Below are 20171 nucleotides of genomic sequence, written 5' to 3' on the forward strand. Positions count from 1 at the left end.
GGCCACACCACTTGAATACACCTCTGGCCCTTCCATAAAGGCTCATGCCCCTTCATTAGTCAGGCAGGGAAAACTAAGAATTTAAGTTCCCGTTCCCCACCTTTGAAACCTGTGCACGTCACTGAGACAGGGTAACATATGTTCGGGGTATTCGTTCATCAAGATGTTCATGTAACATAAACCTGCCATTGATTTTCGGCTGTTTACCTCACAGTAGCATACTGCTTTTGGTACATACCATATAAGTTTAGTTCTTTGGTACGTATAGACGTAGCATTTATGTATAGGTCAATTCATTGATGTTTGGCAAAATGGACGACACGTCTGGTCACGGCCGTGGTGTTCATGAAACTTACATTTTGTGAGTATATCTGTAATACTTCAACTTTAAATAAGATAAGTATCAATTCCAGTGACTTTTGTTGCTATCTTATACCACAAATATTCTCAGACTGTTTGCAGAATCTGGCGCTTAGGCCACTTTTTGCCATTTTCTGAAGTAAGGAAATGGCTTAGTGCGTATTACTAACGTTAAACCTAGTTTCGCGAAATACTAAAGAGAAATACATCTAGGTTAGTTAGGCGTAGGCAAGACCACCTGTACAATACTGACATAGTTAGGCCTAGGCCAAAGGTGCATAGGCCAAATGATCATATCCCTTGGCTCTTACTTTTACCAAGGTTATGCTTAGTCTAGACTATATATCACAAATTCTATGTAGTATAGTCAGTATTGCGAAGTTCGGCATACTGCGAAGTTCGGACACCGTAAGAAATACACGATTTCACCATGAAAATCTACAGGAAGAGTCAAATTTCACCAAAAAGTACGAAGCTACAGCTATTTTCTCTCCAAAATGACCCGTGTGCAAGAAATTACTTACATATTTGTCAATAAAATGACGAAGATCTATGAAGTCTGTTATAATTACTGAAAGGGCAACTGCGCCACCAATTTTATCACAAGCGCCCCACTGTGGGTTGCGTGTCCGAACTTCGCAATACTCTAGCAAAGAAATACCAGTTCCACAATCACGAAGAATCTTCTTGGAAAACAACGTGAAAACAGTTTGCAGGAAAGAAAGTTTGGCCGTGTATCGTACTATAACAAAATTCTCCCACCATATGAAGTATATTTTCAAATGATTTATACCAGAAGATTTAGTTTTGGGGTGTTTTAAGTCTTAAGTGTCTGAACTTCGAAGTCACCATGCTAATACAGCCTAGTTTTGGTTAGTGGAGAATTGTTTGAATGCATTTTTAAAGCTTGGCTAACTAGTCTAAGTAAGGTTTGATTATGATTTATGGGTAAATTATGCATTGGATTACAAACTTGGTCATACATGTTTCCCACTTCACAGAGGTAGCAAACACAGTAATTTTTTTTAAAATAATGCAATGGGTCCAATCATTATATCTGAAACTTGAAGATCAACATGACTTAGTAAATTGACAGTATTGTTACTACAGTTTAGGAAGTTGCGTGGACACAATTTGTTTATAATGTTTACGTTCTCACAGAAAAAGTTATGTCCCTGCAGTCCTACATGAAAACTTGCAGTTTAAACTTTAAAGTACCTGTACAGAACATACAATACTTATCCGTAATGACCCCTGACAACACATTGGCTTATGCACAATGGAAGCCAATAGTAATAGGTCTAGCCTATAATATACACAAAAGAAAAATCAATGGCATATATTTTGGCCTAGACATCACGCAATGCATACTACTGTATATGGCATACCACCCCCTTTACATCTATAGCGCCTGTAAAAATGTTATAGGCTATGAATATGCAGTGATGTTGGAATCAATGTTAAGTAAAGAAGTGCCTAGAGAAAAAAATTGAAGCATAACAATATTGCACTTTTAACTGATTGTATTGAGCTCCATAAATTTTGTAGAAAATGTTACTATAGATCACAACAACACAAGAATATGCCCTTAAAGGCCTAGTACTTGCCCACAACTTTTATGCATCACTGACGTTAGTTACAATCAACAGTTACCCAATGCAATTTTATTCAAAGTTGAATGAAGTTTTCCTTTCCCCAACCACTGTGAGTCAACTCAACCTCGGTCAGATTCGATCCCTTTCCCATTACTGTATGTAAACAACTTTTTAAATGTCTATGAATATTACTCCAGCTTCAATGGCTACTTTTGACGATGAATGAACGTTGCACACACACACAAAAAACACATCGAAGCATGTGGTCAAAGGGAAAAAGTTTGTAACAAAGAAATTACTGTGTTGTGAATGCACATATTACTTAGCAACACTCAATGCAGAAAGAACAAACTAAACTGTGAGATGAAAAATCCTTGTCATTAGCAGAGATGATAGCTTCCCACAAAATTCATAAATTGTCTCAACGCACAACATTTTTGTGATCAAAGCAATGATTCAAATCTTATGTGATATTTATATAAACAATTCAACTACAACTTCGTACCATGATCCCTTTTTATTGAAACGTGTTGTCAACAAGGCTTAACGTTTGGATCTTTGAGTGCGCACATGTATGATAGCCTATACCACAAAATTTGCTATCTTTACACAGGGGAAAGTAAGTGTAAGTAAGAGAAAGTAAGTAATTGTAGTTAAAAAAACATACTTTGTGTTAATTGAGCACTACAGATGCAAGAATGTTTCCAGACAATGGAGATAAGGGAGTATTAACCAATCAAATCATGGGAAATATGGAAAAGCATCATGACTATTTTTAGAATAAAAATCTCTGTAATGGAATTGTTGTTAACTCTGTACCTTGTGGTTGATTGCTATGATTAATTGGTTTTCAAACAAATTCAATCATCTGTGGAATTGGAAGAAGTTTTGGTTCTTTAGAAAATTTACAGTGTTTTTTTTTAAATATAAAAAGAAAGATGTTCATTCAAGAAAGTGTTTTGTTGTTTTGCATAGGCCAGCATAGTTATGAGTGTGTGTTCTTGGGGTTGTTTCTCAAAGTTAAAAGACGCAAGCAATTCAAAGATTTTGCCTCCCTGACCAGTTAAACATTGCGACCCAGATGCAGAACCCTGCGCTCGTATAACAATACTGATTAATAGTGACTTTTTCCTTCTTACAGGCACACAAGTGATGCAAAGTTTTACATTGAGGCATGTGATGCAGGCACAAAGGAGGTGATGGTCATTGACCGAATGACTAACGAGGTTTATCTTGAAGGTAAGTTTCACAATGTATCGGGAAATAGCCTAATATTAGGAATTTGCATAGCTCTTTTTTGGCTTTTGATTTCTGTTTAACATAGACTAGATATACCAGGGTTTTATTTTATGGAAATTGTGTTGGTATACACAGTGGTTTTATGATAAGAAGCAACAATGAATTCACTGGTTTACAAGGAGGAAAGCCTCAAAGGATGCGTCATTTGAGGGAGCATTCCATCACAAACTTCCTCAACAGACAGGACATTCTCAGGCAAAATATTTAGAAATCTTACCAGATGAGCATGATTGACTCCTTGAATAACTTTGTTAACATGGTAGTAATATCTTTGCTTTACTCCTTGGATACATCAGTAATTTCCTAACTTATTTTATCTCATTTAATTAGTAGCTTGTTCATTATTACCAAGGATGGAACAGTAAATGGACGTAGAACATTTTCCTGTTTACATTTCTTGAAATTGTTTGTGTTTCGTTAAATTTCAGAGAATGGCACAACATTCCCTCCAGGAATCACTAGCAGACCCATCTGTGGTCTGATGGGAATCATTCGTCTGTTGGCAGGTGAGTTCATAATGTGAGAAGCCGAGCTCTCTTGCGATTCCATCAAACGAGTCCACATTTGAACAAAAGGATACAATCTGTGTGAGATGCCGCATTAAAGCTGTTTCACATGCTTATCCAGTGGGAATTTGCCGCACCCAAATCAACAGCTAGAGCTGTCATATCAGCCCTTTCTAGTTCTGACAAGCTGCAGTCTCTGAAATCACTGAGATTACATCATCCAAGAAGATTATTATACATGGTCTACAAAACAGTCTTATATATGGTCTACAAAACAGTCTTATGTTTGGTCTGTAAAACAGTCTTATGTACAGTATGGTCTACAAAACATACTTATGTATGGTGTACATAACATACTGATGTATATTCTACAAAACAGTCTTATATATGGTCTACAAAACATGCTGATGTATAGTCTACAAAAGAATCTTATGTATGGTCTACAAAGCAGTCTTATGTATAGTCTATAAAACAGTCAACGGTTTGGTCTACAAAACAGTCTTATGTATGGTCAACAAACAGTCTTATGTATAGTCTATAAAACAGTCTTATGTATGGTCTACAAAGCAGTCTTATGTATAGTCTATAAAACAGTCAACGGTTTGGTCTACAAAACAGTCTTATGTATGGTCAACAAACAGTCTTATGTATAGTCTATAAAACAGTCTTATGTATGGTCTACAAAACAGTGTTATATATGGTCTTCAAAATTGTTATATATGGTCTACAAAACAGTCTTATGTATGGTCTACAAAACAGTCTTTAAAGAGTGCTAAGTCTTGGATGTTTAAAGCCACTTTGGAGGTGTTATCTTAGATACTAAATTCCCATTTCAGTTAGGCAACTAATTACATTTGATTTCAGATATTGAAGAAAGGAAATAGAAAATTCAAATAGCAGTCCAAGTTTATTGTTCCATGTGCATTTAAAATACTAATATAGACGTTTGTGGGATGTCAAAAGTTATCAATATTATTCTGTCCCCCCCTCCCCAAAGCTCCTCCCGTCATATGTGCTACAAATCTAACACATGATCCCAAAGGTTCAAACTCCCATAAGCGTTTTCAGCCATCTGTAAGCATTTTATCCAAATATGAGCATTTTGTCTCTCTTAGAGATCATTATTCCTGATTTTATACTTGACAGTTCAGGAATGACTTCCTATGCAGAATCTTCAAGAAGGTACTTTCTCAAAACTTAACCATTTTTTAGCTCACTTAAAGATTCAAGCAATATCGATAACACATAGAAACACATAGGAGAGAAATTATCCATTTGTCGTATGTTAATCTTTTTGTTATAAATCTAGGAAACTACTTGGTGGTGATTACCAAGAAGACAAAGGTCGGTGAAGTCAATGGACAATCACTGTGGAAGGTGGAAGCTACCGAATGTTTGGGATACCATCGTACAGACCTCCATATCAACGAAGAGCAGGTATGGATTCTCATCGTCATGTTTTCTGGTCTTGGTTTGTAGTTATCTGTTGGTTCACATCCGTCTTGAATCCATTCAAATCTACAGTAGATAAACTTGTAAAACTTAGATTGTCTAAGTTAGCTTTGAAAGCTGAATTTGACTACTGGATGATGAAGGATGACTTTAGGTACACAATTAAAGTTGATATGTTGTAGACCATGAAACACACTGCTACAAGTGCAGGTTGGATTGCTTTAACACTTTTATGTTTTGAGAAAAAGTGAGAACAACAAAGCCAATTGGAAACGTGAGAAGTTTATGGCCCGAAAATGACATGTTAACAATACTTTTCAAATTTGTCAAGAAGAAAAAAATTGTATTGAATGTCTTCCAAGGCTGCTGTGTTCTTTATATGAAGTTAAAAGAACATGATTGTGTCGAGTTATTAGAAATTATGAAATAATGGATGACATTAACCACTTACTGTAGGTCTGTACTGGGGTGCCATCGTCATCATCAATTTTGACAATGACAACAACTTATTTCCAGCAATTTTGTACAGTACATGAATGTTTCACAAAGTATAAACGAATATTTTGATATGTAAACACTACAATCTAGAGAGACAGGTACAAAGAAAAAAGAAAAAAACATTCATCATGTTAATTGATATATACAATATTTAAGCTATACAAATGCATGTAAAGGAGGAAAGAAAAGAAGTGCGATGCTTATAGAATGTTTTCCCCATTTGAATATAATAAATATATACATATACTGGAGAGAAATTGGTGAAAGGAACAAAACTTCAAAACAAAAATGAAATAATATCAAAAAAGAAGAGAAAAGATAAAAAGAAAATGAATTTGTTGCAAATCAATAGAGTAAAAACTGGAAGTAAGAAATTAGTTTTGGCATTGATAAGTTGACAATAGATTTTTTTTTATCTATTTTTAAAAACAGTTCAAGGTTGAGGCTGACTTAATTTTAATATCTAATGAGTTCCAGAGTTTTATCCCCAGATATTTGTTTAGCCTTAAAGGAGCATTCCAGAGATTTAGAAACATTACCCTCACTCAATGTTTTCTTTTTTTCTTAGACTATGATAGGGTAAATTCTACCTTAAGTGACCCTTTAATATAGACCATTGCATTGCACAAACTTAACTATTTGTTATCTTTCAGTGAGTCCACTATTTTGGTATTGGAATATCGTCATTCATCCAAACCCAGCCTTCCATTTTCTTGTTCGAACATTTTGCAAGGAAATGACATGTTCACAACCCCTATCAGTGACTTAGTATATCTTCACAAAATTTAGAATAGAAATTATCTCTAGAATTTCTGATCGAGCTTCAACATCTCTGATGTCTCGGTTGTGACTCAGTCATTGGATAATTTTCACTCGGTTGCCATTTCAATCATGTAATAGGGTGACAAATACGTAAGTCAGAATTTACCCTTGCATAGTTTATAGTTTAATGAAGTTTATACTCAAGTGATGCTTGTGGATGAAATATGGCTTAAATGTCAAGCCTTGTCTTTTTGATGAGTGTTCGAAGAATGACCAAATTCACGATTGACTTCACCGAACAACATCGCTTAGGTCAAGAGAATCTAGGTCCCGGTGGAATTTGGAATCGAGAACTTAAGGGTTGAAGTGCAGACACCCCATCTGTATACCCCAAGTTGATCATACAACTGACAAGAAAGGCAGGAAGGTGATTCCCTTAGAGAGAATAATTGGCTTTCCCTATCGATATGAGAAAAAGAAAACATACTTCTTTGAAAAGTAGCAGAATTTCCCAATATCATAAACATCATTGTAACATTAATGAAAACAAAAATATAAAATCTAGTTTCCCCTACAGCACATTGAATAACGTTTGACTTTTAGATGCAAACATGACTAGATGCACTATTTAATCATCCATAATTTTCTCTATTTGATTTTTCTTCAGCGGCTGGATAACCAGTTGTACGAAACTATGCTTAAATTTGCTCTGGACTGGAACCATTTCTACTTTTGTAACAACTATGACATCACTCATTCCATGCAAAGACTTTATAACACAAGTCCTGAGTTCCTGCAGATGCCTTTATTGGAACGGGTGAGACAAATTAATGATTAGACCATCCTAGTCCCCCTTTAAGCTTGGTCAATTTTTTAATTGAAAAAGGAAAAGAACACTCTTTTTAAGAAAAAGTTGCATCTTTTTTATTACGCTATATGTAAGAGTTTTGCACTAAAGGACTGTATTTAGAAGATGAACAATCTTACTATGTAGTTATGCCATGGAGCTTAGATGATAGGTTAGAATGAATTGTCCATGAGACTTATTCCAGTCATTTACAAGTACAGAATAAAGAAAAGCCAATCATGGTAAGGATTTTACGACAAAAGTAAAAATGCAAAGATTCTTAGACATGAATGTGATTTGGTGTTCTTTGCTTTAGTAATGCGAATGTAGAATTGAAGACTTGATTTCATGGACAGGTAAAAAATATGTGATGAGACAGAATTATTACAGACTTAGGCATCTGGCAACCATTTGTCAAGGGGAAGTTACAAAGAAAATTCATTACGACAACAAAACACCTCACAAGCGGAATTAACATTCAGACAAACTAGCATTGCTATCAGGTAGACATTATTTGTCCTCTCTTGATTTTTGTGTACATTTTAATTTTATCATTCATTCATGAATTATATCATTCAGGAGTTAATTTAGTTTTCTTTTCATGAAATACTCTCACAAAATTTCTGCAGTTCTCCTGTATTGATGTAACAACATTCCTAGTAAACGTTGATCATTTCTTTTCCTCTTTATAGGCTGATCAGAGATTTGTATGGAATGGTCATTTACTCAGAGATCTCAGCGTTCAACCAGAGGTAATTATAAGAAAAATACATTATTCATATGATAAATTTGTTAATTTTAGCAGAAAAATATCTGCCCTGAAACTGTGGCATCCATTTTTGCTGCGAGTGAACAGTATGAATATCAGTTGATTATTCCATCAGAGAGCCTTATTATAGTTTGATCAGACCAGTTCCTTGACCCATGTTCCTTACTCTTAACCACCTTGCGTTCGACGGTTGAAGGGAGACTTGTAACAAGTCTGTAATCGTACTCATATTCTAGCATATTCTAGCACATTCCCCAACCCTACCCCCCACCTCCATGGATTTGTAATTACCCTTGTACTCCAGGCATTTTGAGACTCTAATATAGGTACTAGAGCAAGATTAAGTACTTGTAATCACTATCAAAGCTTTGTATTCATATTCATACTCATATCTATATGAATCATAGTTGTTCTAGTACTCAGGCTGTTGTAAGCCTGAGACAAGTCTGGTCAAAAGTGAGTGACCATGTTTGAAAGCGTCTTATATTTAAAGTCATTCATCATTCACAATTATCCATCTTCTACCCTTCAACAAAGCAGATATTTCATCTTCCAGCAATTTCTGTCTCTCTTACAGCTCGGCAACTTTCTGATCCCTGTCATTTGTGGATGTATCCTTTTCTGGTTATCTTACTTTAGGTCAACATTGGTTGCTATTATGAGTAAAATTAAAGATGGTTTCTTCTCTTTTCATCAAAATGTATGAATTTGTGAGATTTAACCTGTTTCAAGTTTTCCATTCATTTATATACTTCCAGCAAATAACACAAGAAATTATACACAATTATGTGATCACAAACAATGTGAACAAACTTTACCAGCTATCTTTATCTTTGACTTAACTTCCATTTGTTTCATGAAAACAGTATCATATTTATATCACAGTATCATATTTATTATACTGTTTTCTCCCAAAATATTTTTTAAAACCACACCGTGCAACAATTAGGAAGTGGTATGACTTTGTAACAGGAGGGCTGTTACTGGGTTACAAAGTTATACCAATGCTAAGATAGTAGTCAAGAGGGAGGAGTTTGATACCTTTAGAAACCCTGCAGAGGACATGTTTACCCTGTCTTATCAAGCCCTACCCCCCCCCTCCAACCCTGCTGAAAGCACCACCTTTGTTTATCTTAATCTGATTTATCTGCCTTAAATACATCAACCTCAGTCGTGTCCGTTCTGCCTGGCTTCCTCAACAACAAACGGTTTGATTACATCCTCATCTCCAGGAGAAGTTGTTTTAGAGCTGGAACCAGGTTTTACATGAGAGGGTTGGATTCAGAAGGACACGCGGCAAACTTTGTGGAAACCGAACAGATTGTGCAATATGAGGGAAAGAGGGCGTCCTACGTACAGGTGAGCTGAGAACTCGACGAGGGTCTCATTTACGGGAATTTAACGAGCAGTCTTGTAATGTCAATGTTACGTATTACTGTATAATGTGGAATGTAAGATAAGAAATGCCATCAAATAAATTCATGTAATTTTACACATTCTCTTACACAGGCTCTCTAGTGGATAAGCAGTTTGCTAACAGTTTTATTTTATTTTGAATATGTACAGTAATGTAACTTATTGTAATGTATAGCATAGTCTAGTGCCATGTTAGTCAATGTTATGTAATTGTAATGTTTACGATGGTTCATTGTAGCACAAGAAATAATTTGATATAACGTAATGTAAACTAATGTGTAAAAGTAAGCTGGCCGTCAGGCCAACTTACTCTTACACAAGCTCTTTAGTGGATAAGCAATTTGCCAATAGTTTTATTTTATTTTTTAATGTAAACTGTTGTAATGTAATAGAGCTTCCAGATAGTTGTGAAAGGAGTTTTATATGATTTTGCAATGATATTCATGGACTGGTTTTTATACTAGATAACCATAGAGCACCATTTAAACTCACATGGTAAGCCATATCCCATGGCTGTTCCTTGGGAAGAAACCTCTGAAGAGAAATTAGAGGAATTCTTGGGAAAAGATAGGACACCTGTAGGTCTGTATGACTGCAGTAAAGTCTTAGAGTTTTAATTTCAAACTTCTTTCTTGTCCTTTACAGACCCGGGGTTCCATTCCATTGTTTTGGTCTCAGAGGCCCAACCTTCAGTATAAGCCTCAGCCACAACTGAGTAAGACTCAGAGCCACGTAAGTTAAACAGAATTCAGTCCTTCATAGACAGACTCGAAACCAAGAATCCTCGCTTGAGATCGATTCGCTTTTACAGTTTATTTGAAATCAGCGTTTTGTTCGACTATGTCTTCTACACGTTTTACTCATAATTTGATCATTCGTTGAAGACAGCCTTGTATATATTTCTGTTTACAGAATGAAGGCTAATGAGCAAGTCAATCAAATAAATTTGATACTCAACATGCCATTGCCTAGACACTTTATCATATTAACCTCATGTAAAAAGCATGTCTGAAAATTCAAAGTTTTTAACTTTTGAATTCTCTAGTGGAAGTAAAACTTGACTTATTAAAGGAATAATCCATATTGTCATGGAATGTTATTGTCGAATAGAAGTGATATAATTAGCAAAATCAACTCGTGAAAGCTGCTTTAAGATACAGGGAGGTAATCAGCTAATATTACCGATGCTTTTTATATTTTATCAATTCATGTATCAATATAAATTTTTGTTTAAGTTTGTCTTATCTAGGGACAAAAAAGAAATTAGCAATATCAACTCGAGAATGCTGCTTTAAGATATACAGAGGTAATCAGCTCAAAATATTACCAATGTTTGTAGATTTGTAAATTTATGTTTCAAGAGAAAGTTTGTCTTATTTAGGGAAAAGATCATGATTGCAAAAAGGTATTTTCATTTGATGTATATTTCTTTTATTCCATTTTTTTTTTAATACAGAAAATGAAGGATTTAGTTTATTTATCTTTTTTACTTCTTCTAGTTGGATGGCTTTCAGAAACATTTCGATAGTCAGATTGTGAATTATGGTAATCAAGTGGTTATTAACTTGGTGAGTACTCTTTTCATCTAATACTGAAGGAGATAGGTGTAGATCCAGGTGGAGGGATGGGGGGGGGGAGGGTGTACCCACTTGTCAACCTCTCCAAAAAATTTAAAAGTTGTTACTAGCACATTCCTTGTATGCAGACCTAATTTATAGTCTAAAAAATGCCTCACAATGCACCATTACCCTTACTGAAATTTTTCTTTTTTATAGTTGCAGATAACTTACAGAATCCCCCTCCCCCCCCCTCTTCACTCCCTGTCTACATGGGAGTAGGCTTGAACATCCCCAAGGGCTACTCCACTCATTTGTTAAAGTAGAGAGAATCTTTACATTGATCGATTGCAAAGTTTTAAATGTTTAGTTTTACAAAATTTTCAGTTTGAGAACCAAACACAGAAAGCTATTGGCTGGGTGGTAGTGTAACCATGGCAATCTATCGTCGTTCTAACCAATCATCATGCTTTTTATGATGCCCACAGATTGATCACAAAGGAGCTGAACAAAAGATGGAATCCACATTTGCCAAAGTCATCACCGATTCCAAGAATAACTTGATCAGGTGAGATGACAGATGACTTTCTGCTTTGAATCTTGATCACTCACTTCAGAAACTTTTAAACGTTAGCAGAGATGCCAACCAGTACGATTTTATCGTATTTAGTACTATAAAACAAGTGAAATATGATAATACGATATTGCCTCTTGAAAATACAATTTTTCATCTTTCCAAAAATAAAAAAATAAAAATATATATATATATATATATATATATATTTTTATATATATTTTTTTAAAGGAAGCGGAATCGCATAGAAACATGTACAAGTAACCCCCCAAACCCCGATGGGCAGGAAATACGTGGAATCGGCAGCTTTTCAATTTTCTCATTAAATGTTAATGAAAAAGCAAACAATTTTTCTGACATTTTACTGGCCCGGGGCCAACAGGCCAGTGGTACTGTCAAGTTTTTGTGAAAATCTGATTTTTCTCTCCAAAATCTTATTTTTTTTTTAGGATATTCAGTCTGTTTTATTGTGTCAAAGAGGTTGGCATCTCTGCGTTAGGCCCTCTAATTTATACTTTTTACCTTACACAGGTGGGGGGTTTTTTGGCAGTTGATAAAACAGTTTGTGAACAGTTTTCCTCTCTTTGAAATTACAATACTGTATAAGCATTTTATAATCCACCAGAAGTATGAGCATTAACTTTGTGTTATGATTTGATACATTGCTTTCAGTTACTCATCACCAGACAAGTGTTGAGTTCAATTTTAGTTTAATTACTGCTGCCCATCCTTTTTTGGGGGCATCTTTTTGTGCCCATATTTTGAAGCTGTCAATTTGCTGTCCTTTCCAGGTACTATCCATTTGACTTCCATCATGAGTGCAGGAAGATGCGGTGGGATCGACTCTCCATCCTCATGGAGAGGGTCTCTGGGGACCAAGAAGAGTTTGGGTGAGTAGACATCGACAGCTTAGGCTGCACCACGAGAATGGAAAGAGCAATCTTGAATACCATCTGGCTGATTATGCTATATCAGATCAGTTTGTTCCTGGGTAAACCTATGTTGTTCACTGTAGTACTATGCAGTCAGTTGTCGGTTAAGTTTCCTAGGAAGGGTCAGAAAGAAACATTGGTCGGAACATTAGGTCCAGAGAGAAACAAAATCTTACTAAACGCTTGATTATAATGGGCATCATGCACGGTAGGCTGCTAGAGTTCTCAGTCCTATGGAGTCTAAGGTCCCAAGTACATGATTAGTGCAAGATAGTGAGTCAATTTCTGTTTTGTGTGTCAGATCCCAATCTCTCATGGGCTGGACTTGGTTGGCAGGTCCGCCTAATAAGATCCGCTACCTTAAAGTTTTGTTATGTCTTTACATGTCATAATCATGGACGTTAAAATATGAATCTAAGAGACTGACTTCGGTCAGCTTGCGGCATTGATAAGCCAATGATGGCTTCTTTGCGAGTTCCTGCTCCCAGGAGGATCTAAAATACATACATGCATTTTTGTTTTTGTTTTGCGTAATTGAAGGTATTTTATGATGGAAGACGACAACACCCTGACGAGACACCAGACTGGGATGTTCCGGACCAACTGTATGGATTGTCTGGACAGGACCAATGTTGTACAGAGTATGCTAGCCAGACGGTCTCTGCAGAGCCAGTTTAAGGCAAATATTATCTTTACGTTATTTCAGCGCTCATGTGGTTGTGCTTTGAATTTAACTTTTATCGGATCCCACTACCTATCCCTCTTCCTCAACCCTAGACTGTCCCCTTCCCATTACTATCTCAATTTATCTGAACCAGTGATGTTAGAGGTACAACAAGCATCCATTGTAGACACAAAGTTGTTGATATGTGTGTGTTAAGGGAGTGATGTCATGAGCAAGGGGGACATCTTGGGGGGATGTATGGGGGTGTTTAAATACCTTTTCTACTACCTATCCCTCTTCCTCACCCTAGACTGTCCCCTTCCCATTACTACTGTATCTCTGTTTATCTTAACCAGTGATGTTAGGGGTACAACAAGCATCCATAGTAGACACAAAGTTGTTTGAGCTTGTTGTCCAGTGGTTGTTGATATGTGTGTGTTAGGGGTGTGATGTCATGAGCAAGGGGGACATCTTAAAGGGGGGAGGGTATAGAGGGGGGTGTTCAAGTACCTTTACTGCCTTAAGCATGGCATTGGTAAAATTTTCACACCACAATGTAAAGGACGAACTATCTAACACAAACTGCAAGGTAGTTGAGAAGGAGATGTTGGCTGTGAATGTAACAATTCCAGGTCTAAAACCTTGGTAATGTGACTTTAAAAGTGAGTAAAAGTAGAAGAATAAAAAATTGTGAATGTTTGTCTCTCTATTTTCTCCTGTAGGATTTCCATATCTTTGCACCCGGAGAGTCCATCGAAGACCACAAAAAATCAGATTTTGAAAGAATGTTTAAAAATAGTAAGTTGACCTTTATTCTAGGAAGGACTGGAGAAAAATTGATGGAAATTGGAAATACATGATATCTGTAAGAGCTGTAAGGACTATTAATAATTTCATATATTTGTAATCATTTGTATATTCCTAAGTTGACCATTTCACAAGAAGACCCAGGAGAGGAGATTATTTATGTGAAATCTTCCTAAGCTGTCTGTATTACCTCCATATCTAGCATATTAATATTGCTAATTGTTTTGAAAGTACCTCATGGGAGTTTCTGTTACTCCAACTTGGATGTTCTCAGAAATTTAAAGATTGTTAACATTTATAGGCAATTGATCGTCCCGGTGTCGGCAAGAACCTCTGTGGGTCTTTGGTAGTACAATACTTGATAAATATGTGAAAAATGTGATTGTCCTTTATTTGACTTTCTGGCATATTTGGTTTCGGGGGATGCGGGATGCTAATGATTATTTCATCATTTCATTACTACCATACATCTGTTACTCAGGTAGAAGTCATCACGACGACATAATCATTTGCTTTGGCGCGGCTTCTTTCCAACGATGTAGTTTTCATGAATTTTCATCCAACAGAGAAATTACAATTTGTGACAGAAGTGCTCTGCAGATTTGAATTGCTTGTTGACGTAGATTGTATATTTTTTTTGCAAAATATATGAAATATTGGGGGATAAATGACCAACAGAGACGAACAGTAGTGGCTAAAGGCACCTTGCAACAGTAGTTGCAAAAATGCCACGTTAATAGATTATGATCAGAAAATAAAACAAAAGTACACACACACAAAACAAACCAAACACAAACTGTACTATAGGAGACCTCCATGAGTCACTGCATCAAGAATTCTATATGAACTTTGGGGTCACAATTTTCACATCAAGTAAATACGGTTTTCTTATTTTACTGCAATAAACAAGATTAGAGCCAGTGGAAACTTTAACTTCCCGTCCCCTCATCTCTCTTGCCCCATCTTTCTCTATTTCCCTATGGATTTGCTCTCCCTATCTCCTCTGTTCTTTAACCGAATGTTTTGATATCCGCTCGCAGCGTGGGCAGACAATGCAGACTTCTGTTCCAAGCAGTACGCCGGCACCGGTGCTCTCAAGACGGACTTCACCAGGACGGGAAAACGTACCGTGTTTGGAGCCCTGCAGGATGGTATCAACTCTGCCATCAGGTACTACAAGAATAACTTTTCGGATGGATTCAGACAGGTCAGTTTAATCGTCCAGGTTGGTCTTCGTGTATTACTATTTTAAAGTAGCAGGTTGCATTACCAGTTTCATCGTCATAGGGAAAAGAAGTTCGTCTAGCCTCCAAATTTGTATAGAACCAGAAGCAACCGTTGAAGCCAGCCACCACTCACCACCATAACCACCACTCATCGCCTCCTCCAACCCTCAAAACATGCTACCTTCCTGTCACCATCCAGCCACGTGTCTCTCTGACCCAAAAAGTTCAAATTTAAAAATCACAAATTTCCGATCTCTTATTTTAGGAGTCTTATATTTACTGCCTGAAACAGCTATTTACAAGACAATTTACAAGACAATCTATCTATCTATTACCTTATAAGCATATTGTACTATGCCACCAAGAGTCACACAAGTTCATACCAATACAATACTCTGTAAATAATGCTATGAATTTTTCTACTTAATATCCAACAAGGTACAATTATCTGGAAAGTTATTATAGAGCAAAGATGTAATTGGGTATTTAAAATGGACCTATCCTATCTACAAAAATCTTGCAACCAACCAGGACATATTTTCAGCAACAAAACTATGGTTTCTGACTGTCGAACCCAACTAGTCTCAGTTAGAATTTAATGATGACCCTACCCTGATGACAATAAAGTTTGTAACCGATGTTAACGCTAATGAAACAACTGGTGCACGTCATTCACTTGATTTGAAGTCTGTTGTGGTAGCTCTCTTGGAGTTGTTTCTGGCTTGTCATATATGCATTGCTATGAAAATACTCCTTATGGGCAATTCATTTATTTACATTTTAGGCTGTAGAAATTTATCAGTTGCTTTAACTGTAGGAAATCACAACATTAGGATAAACCTTGTGTAATTTAAAGTTTGATAAAATCATAGCCAAGACTATGTGTCCTATTGGCTGCTTTTAAATACATCATTTCTTTCAGAATTGATAAGTATATAGCCTTGCTTACGTTACAATGACATTTTTTCTCTTCCAATAAATTATGGTTATTTTCATCATGATTCTGAAGATTTCAGAAATGCTCTCTTGTCAATCTGTGAGCAGTATTAAAACAGTTACATTTTTGATTAATACTCTTGTCCATGTTTGCTTTGCAGGACTCGATCGATCTCCTGTTGGGAAACTACGTAGTTGAAGAAAACGAAGGCATTTCCGCTCCCTCACCACTGCGACCAACTAGAGACATGAAGTTTACCCTAGTGAGTAAAAACTTTAAAATAGATGGAACTCAGTTATGTGAGTCTGTTGTATGTTATTATCAATCATGATGCACATGAAACCAGCTACTACCAAGATATGACATAAATTTTATTTTTCCTCTGTACAGCTACCGGTTATCTGCATTGTAGCATTCTCCATGTGCATCATCAGCATTCTCCTACCATCTTGTAAGTACATCTCCATCAAAATGATGATTTTTAACTCCATTTTAAGCTTTTCATTCTTCTTCTTTCTGCTAAATATTTTCTAGGGGATGGTGGGAGGGGGGAGGGGCTGTCAGATTTTCATTGGGTAATTGGGAAAGTGGGTGTGGAGAGAGTGTTGCATTTTTCAATGGTAATAGGGAGTGGGGTGGATGGAGATTGAGGGGAAACAGCGTATGTTAATGTACGTCATACATAATGGAGGTAATAAAATAACATTCCATTTTACAAGCCCCTGATGTTTATATAATAATAGTGACCTTGTTATCATTCCATCAAGCAGAATGCAATAGAGCTGTTAACACTTCTATTATGATAATGACATTAGTGCTAGGAGGTCTATGTCTAGTTCAGTAACTCCAGTATGCGAAAGAAATGAATTTTCCGGCTGCGATGACGTTTACTAAGTTTTTACCGGCCAGTGAATGATCAACACTAAATGAAGCGTTGCAGTTGTGCGTCTCGTAGATGCTTTATGTATACTCTCTTTACATATTTAGCTTCCTATCCATTTCAATATTTATCCAGCATTTTCATGAATTGTTTCTTCCTCTCTTCCTCTCTCAGCTGACCTGTCCCTTCAGTTGGTCTACATTCTCTTCTGGCTCACCGCTACGATAGTTTCCTTTGCCGTCATCATCATCTACGGGACGGAATTCGTCAACAGACCGAGACTTGCCGTCAACAAGCTGAAGAGTGACTAAAGCAGAAAGCGAGACACAGACGACGGTCAGTCCTGCCGATGGCGCAGGCTGTACCTGTCATTATTCTCAAGTATAGGTACACAGGAGAATTTATAACAGAAAACAAGTTTAGATTTTATGATTTAAGAGGCATCTCTTGTTGGTCCGAAGTTTTAATTTGCGGAAAGTTTCAAACTTTATACCGGCGGATTTAAGAAGATATTTACCGACCAATGTTTTATCAGCTGCTGCTAGGAAAGACACAAACTAATTAGCTAATATTTATAATAATAATAATTAGGTTGGAGAAAGCTTTGATGGCCATAGATTATGGGATAATGGTTTGTTTTGTTGATACATCTCATAGAACATTTGAGCTTTCAGAAATCATGTGGTTTCATAGGCGGTGAAAGGTTAAAGGTAATTTCATTTTATTGGTCATTTAGTGATTGCCTGTTTCATATACTGCGATAACCATTCAGTTTGTAAGAACATTACATGTCAAACAACTTGTTTATTATTTGGATTATCTATCACATTCAACCCATTCATTCAACGTTGCCAGATACAATCTTTTCTGTTTTAACGGATATTTTCCAGGTGAAATAAAATTATGTCAAAGTGATAGTTTTACATATATTATGTTGTAGATAATTATTGTTGGAGTTATGGGATCTGTATTTCTGGTAGTATTCTGGTAAAGATTAAAAATGGTCAAACCTTTTGATAGATTCTATGATTTTGACAAACTTTTTTATTTGAGTCATTGATTTTCATTTCATTTAAGCTAAATTTAAGCATAATCATAAGCTTAAAAAAAGGAAAACTCCTTTAAAGTTATGCTACGGTTTTTATATGATTTAAAGTTGGATAATAAGTATCTGAAGGAATATGGTTTATATATAAATATAAAAAAAAGAGTTATTAGTAAAGAACTAAGTTTTTGTGGTCGACCGTGACATTTATGCTAAGGAATCACAAAGTTCTTGACACTGCTCCGTATCGATCACATTATGTTATTATTTTGTAACGAATCATGACTATTAACTCCAAAATAAAGATGAACAGTTGATTCCTCGCTGCTTTGCCTAATACTCTGACTCAGTTCCAGCTAGAGTCTTCAATGTTTTTTTTTTGCTTTCGCTAACAAAATAAGGAGAGAGAGAAAAAGAGGGACTACATGCCCACCTTATAAATGGCTCACTCTTGGTCTTAGGTTGCTCAAAATTGTTTCCATAAAGATTTGATCATTTAAAAGATGGTGGGGTGCAACACTGCCTCCAGAAGAGGGACAAGTTAATGAGGGAATAGTAACAAGGGAAGTTAATGAGGGACAAGGTAATGAAGGAAATTTAGAAATATGTTGTCAGTGCATATTATCGTCTGGCCTTATGATAGGTATTAATAACGATGAAATTGCAACAATTTTACCCAAACTAAAATAGTTAATACTCAAAACGAGAGTGACATTTGATCAAGGGACCTCCTTTGTTTAATGCCTAGTCACTTTCTTTGTGTTATTAAACATAAATGCAATATTGCCTAAATATGTTGTTTTCATGTCACAAGAGATTCTTTTCACATGGGAAGAGTATTGAAAAGTCTTCTTTTTCTGTTTAAAAATTTTAGTTGATTAGGCAAGCTAAATATACATCTCTTTCATGGGGTTTGTTGTATTTGCATCTTATCGCTGTTTTCCATTGTCAGAGCGATAGCTGTTTTTGCATGTCTGAAATAATGTTGGTTAACATCTCTTCCTTACCAAACCATACTGGAGATGATCAGGAAGTTGTATCTCCCTCCTTACAGTACCTCTGTCTCTTAAAATAATTTTGAACTGTCGGTGAAATTTTATTTTTCCTTCATCTATGTATGGCAGTAGAGCCTTTGGTGAGCTCTGATATCATTTTATGAGGTGACTGGTTTAGTATGGATAGTATTTATGTTAAGATCCAAGTAAGTGTCAGGTTGAAAAGATGGGTATATAAATCCAAGACTGTACCATGTATATGAAATTGATGGTGTATATGACTAGGAGTTATCATGTGTTAACTGAAGATGGTTCCAAAGACAAGTTGTTAAAAAGTCTGGGCAAGAGGTGTAATTAATTGTAGCTTATTTCTCCCTTCTTCTTGTAGGGAAGAATTGGGTTTGAACGGTACAGACATAACATTAGTAGCAGATTTGAAGATCAAGAAATAGCTTGTTGAAGAAGTTTGAGACACAATTGCCAAAATAGTAGGGTAACTCTGCCCAGACAGAGGACATGACATGGATATCCGTACCTGAGGGAAAAGGTCATAATAATTGCTTTTCTAAATGTTATCTATCGCATTTGTCTAAATTGGAAACTACTGTAGCTGGGATCATGTAACTTATTGGATTGAAATAAGATGAGATTAAAAGATGTTTCTTATCAAAACCAACACATCTGTTTTTGACTGTATCCTTTTTCATTCCTTGCCGGCGAAATGAATGTATTAGATGGTGTGTGCGGGTGCCTGTGTCTGCATATATGTGACACTTACATGTAAACACAGTAACTCGGAAAGTTAATGGTGGATTAACTTCATACTTGGTATGTTGTGTGGATCCGTCTTTTTTAGTACAAGAAGCCTATTGTTTTCTGTGAAGTTTTAATGGTCATTTGGGGTCAACAGAGGTCAAAGTCTGAAAACTTTTGAACACTCAAAAAGTACATCTTTGTTGAACTTGTTACATTGGTATGCACATCCAGCTTGGTGTGTGGAAGAATCCTATTGAAAAGGTCACATGAAGTCAACAGGCATCAAAGTCTGAAA

At 36.1% G+C, this 20171-nt stretch overlaps 1 protein-coding gene across 1 annotated transcript; it reads left to right on the forward strand.

The window, feature by feature from the left end:
• The first annotated feature begins 216 nt into the window (after positions 1-216).
• On the forward strand, positions 217-19796 carry LOC139964458 (phosphatidylinositol-3-phosphatase SAC1-B-like). Its single transcript, XM_071966037.1, has 18 exons — positions 217-361; positions 3097-3194; positions 3683-3760; positions 5070-5197; positions 7140-7289; positions 8012-8071; positions 8666-8699; positions 9260-9447; positions 10150-10236; positions 11004-11072; positions 11549-11628; positions 12426-12524; positions 13107-13245; positions 13953-14028; positions 15078-15244; positions 16361-16462; positions 16591-16651; positions 17255-19796. The coding sequence occupies exons 1-18, from the start codon at positions 300-302 to the stop codon at positions 17389-17391; spliced, it is 1815 nt and encodes a 604-aa protein (XP_071822138.1). The 5' UTR covers positions 217-299; the 3' UTR covers positions 17392-19796.
• Positions 19797-20171: the final 375 nt, after the last annotated feature.

Source organism: Apostichopus japonicus, chromosome 3 (genome assembly GCF_037975245.1).
Source record: "Apostichopus japonicus isolate 1M-3 chromosome 3, ASM3797524v1, whole genome shotgun sequence".
NCBI classification, from domain to species: Eukaryota; Metazoa; Echinodermata; class Holothuroidea; order Aspidochirotida; family Stichopodidae; genus Apostichopus; species Apostichopus japonicus.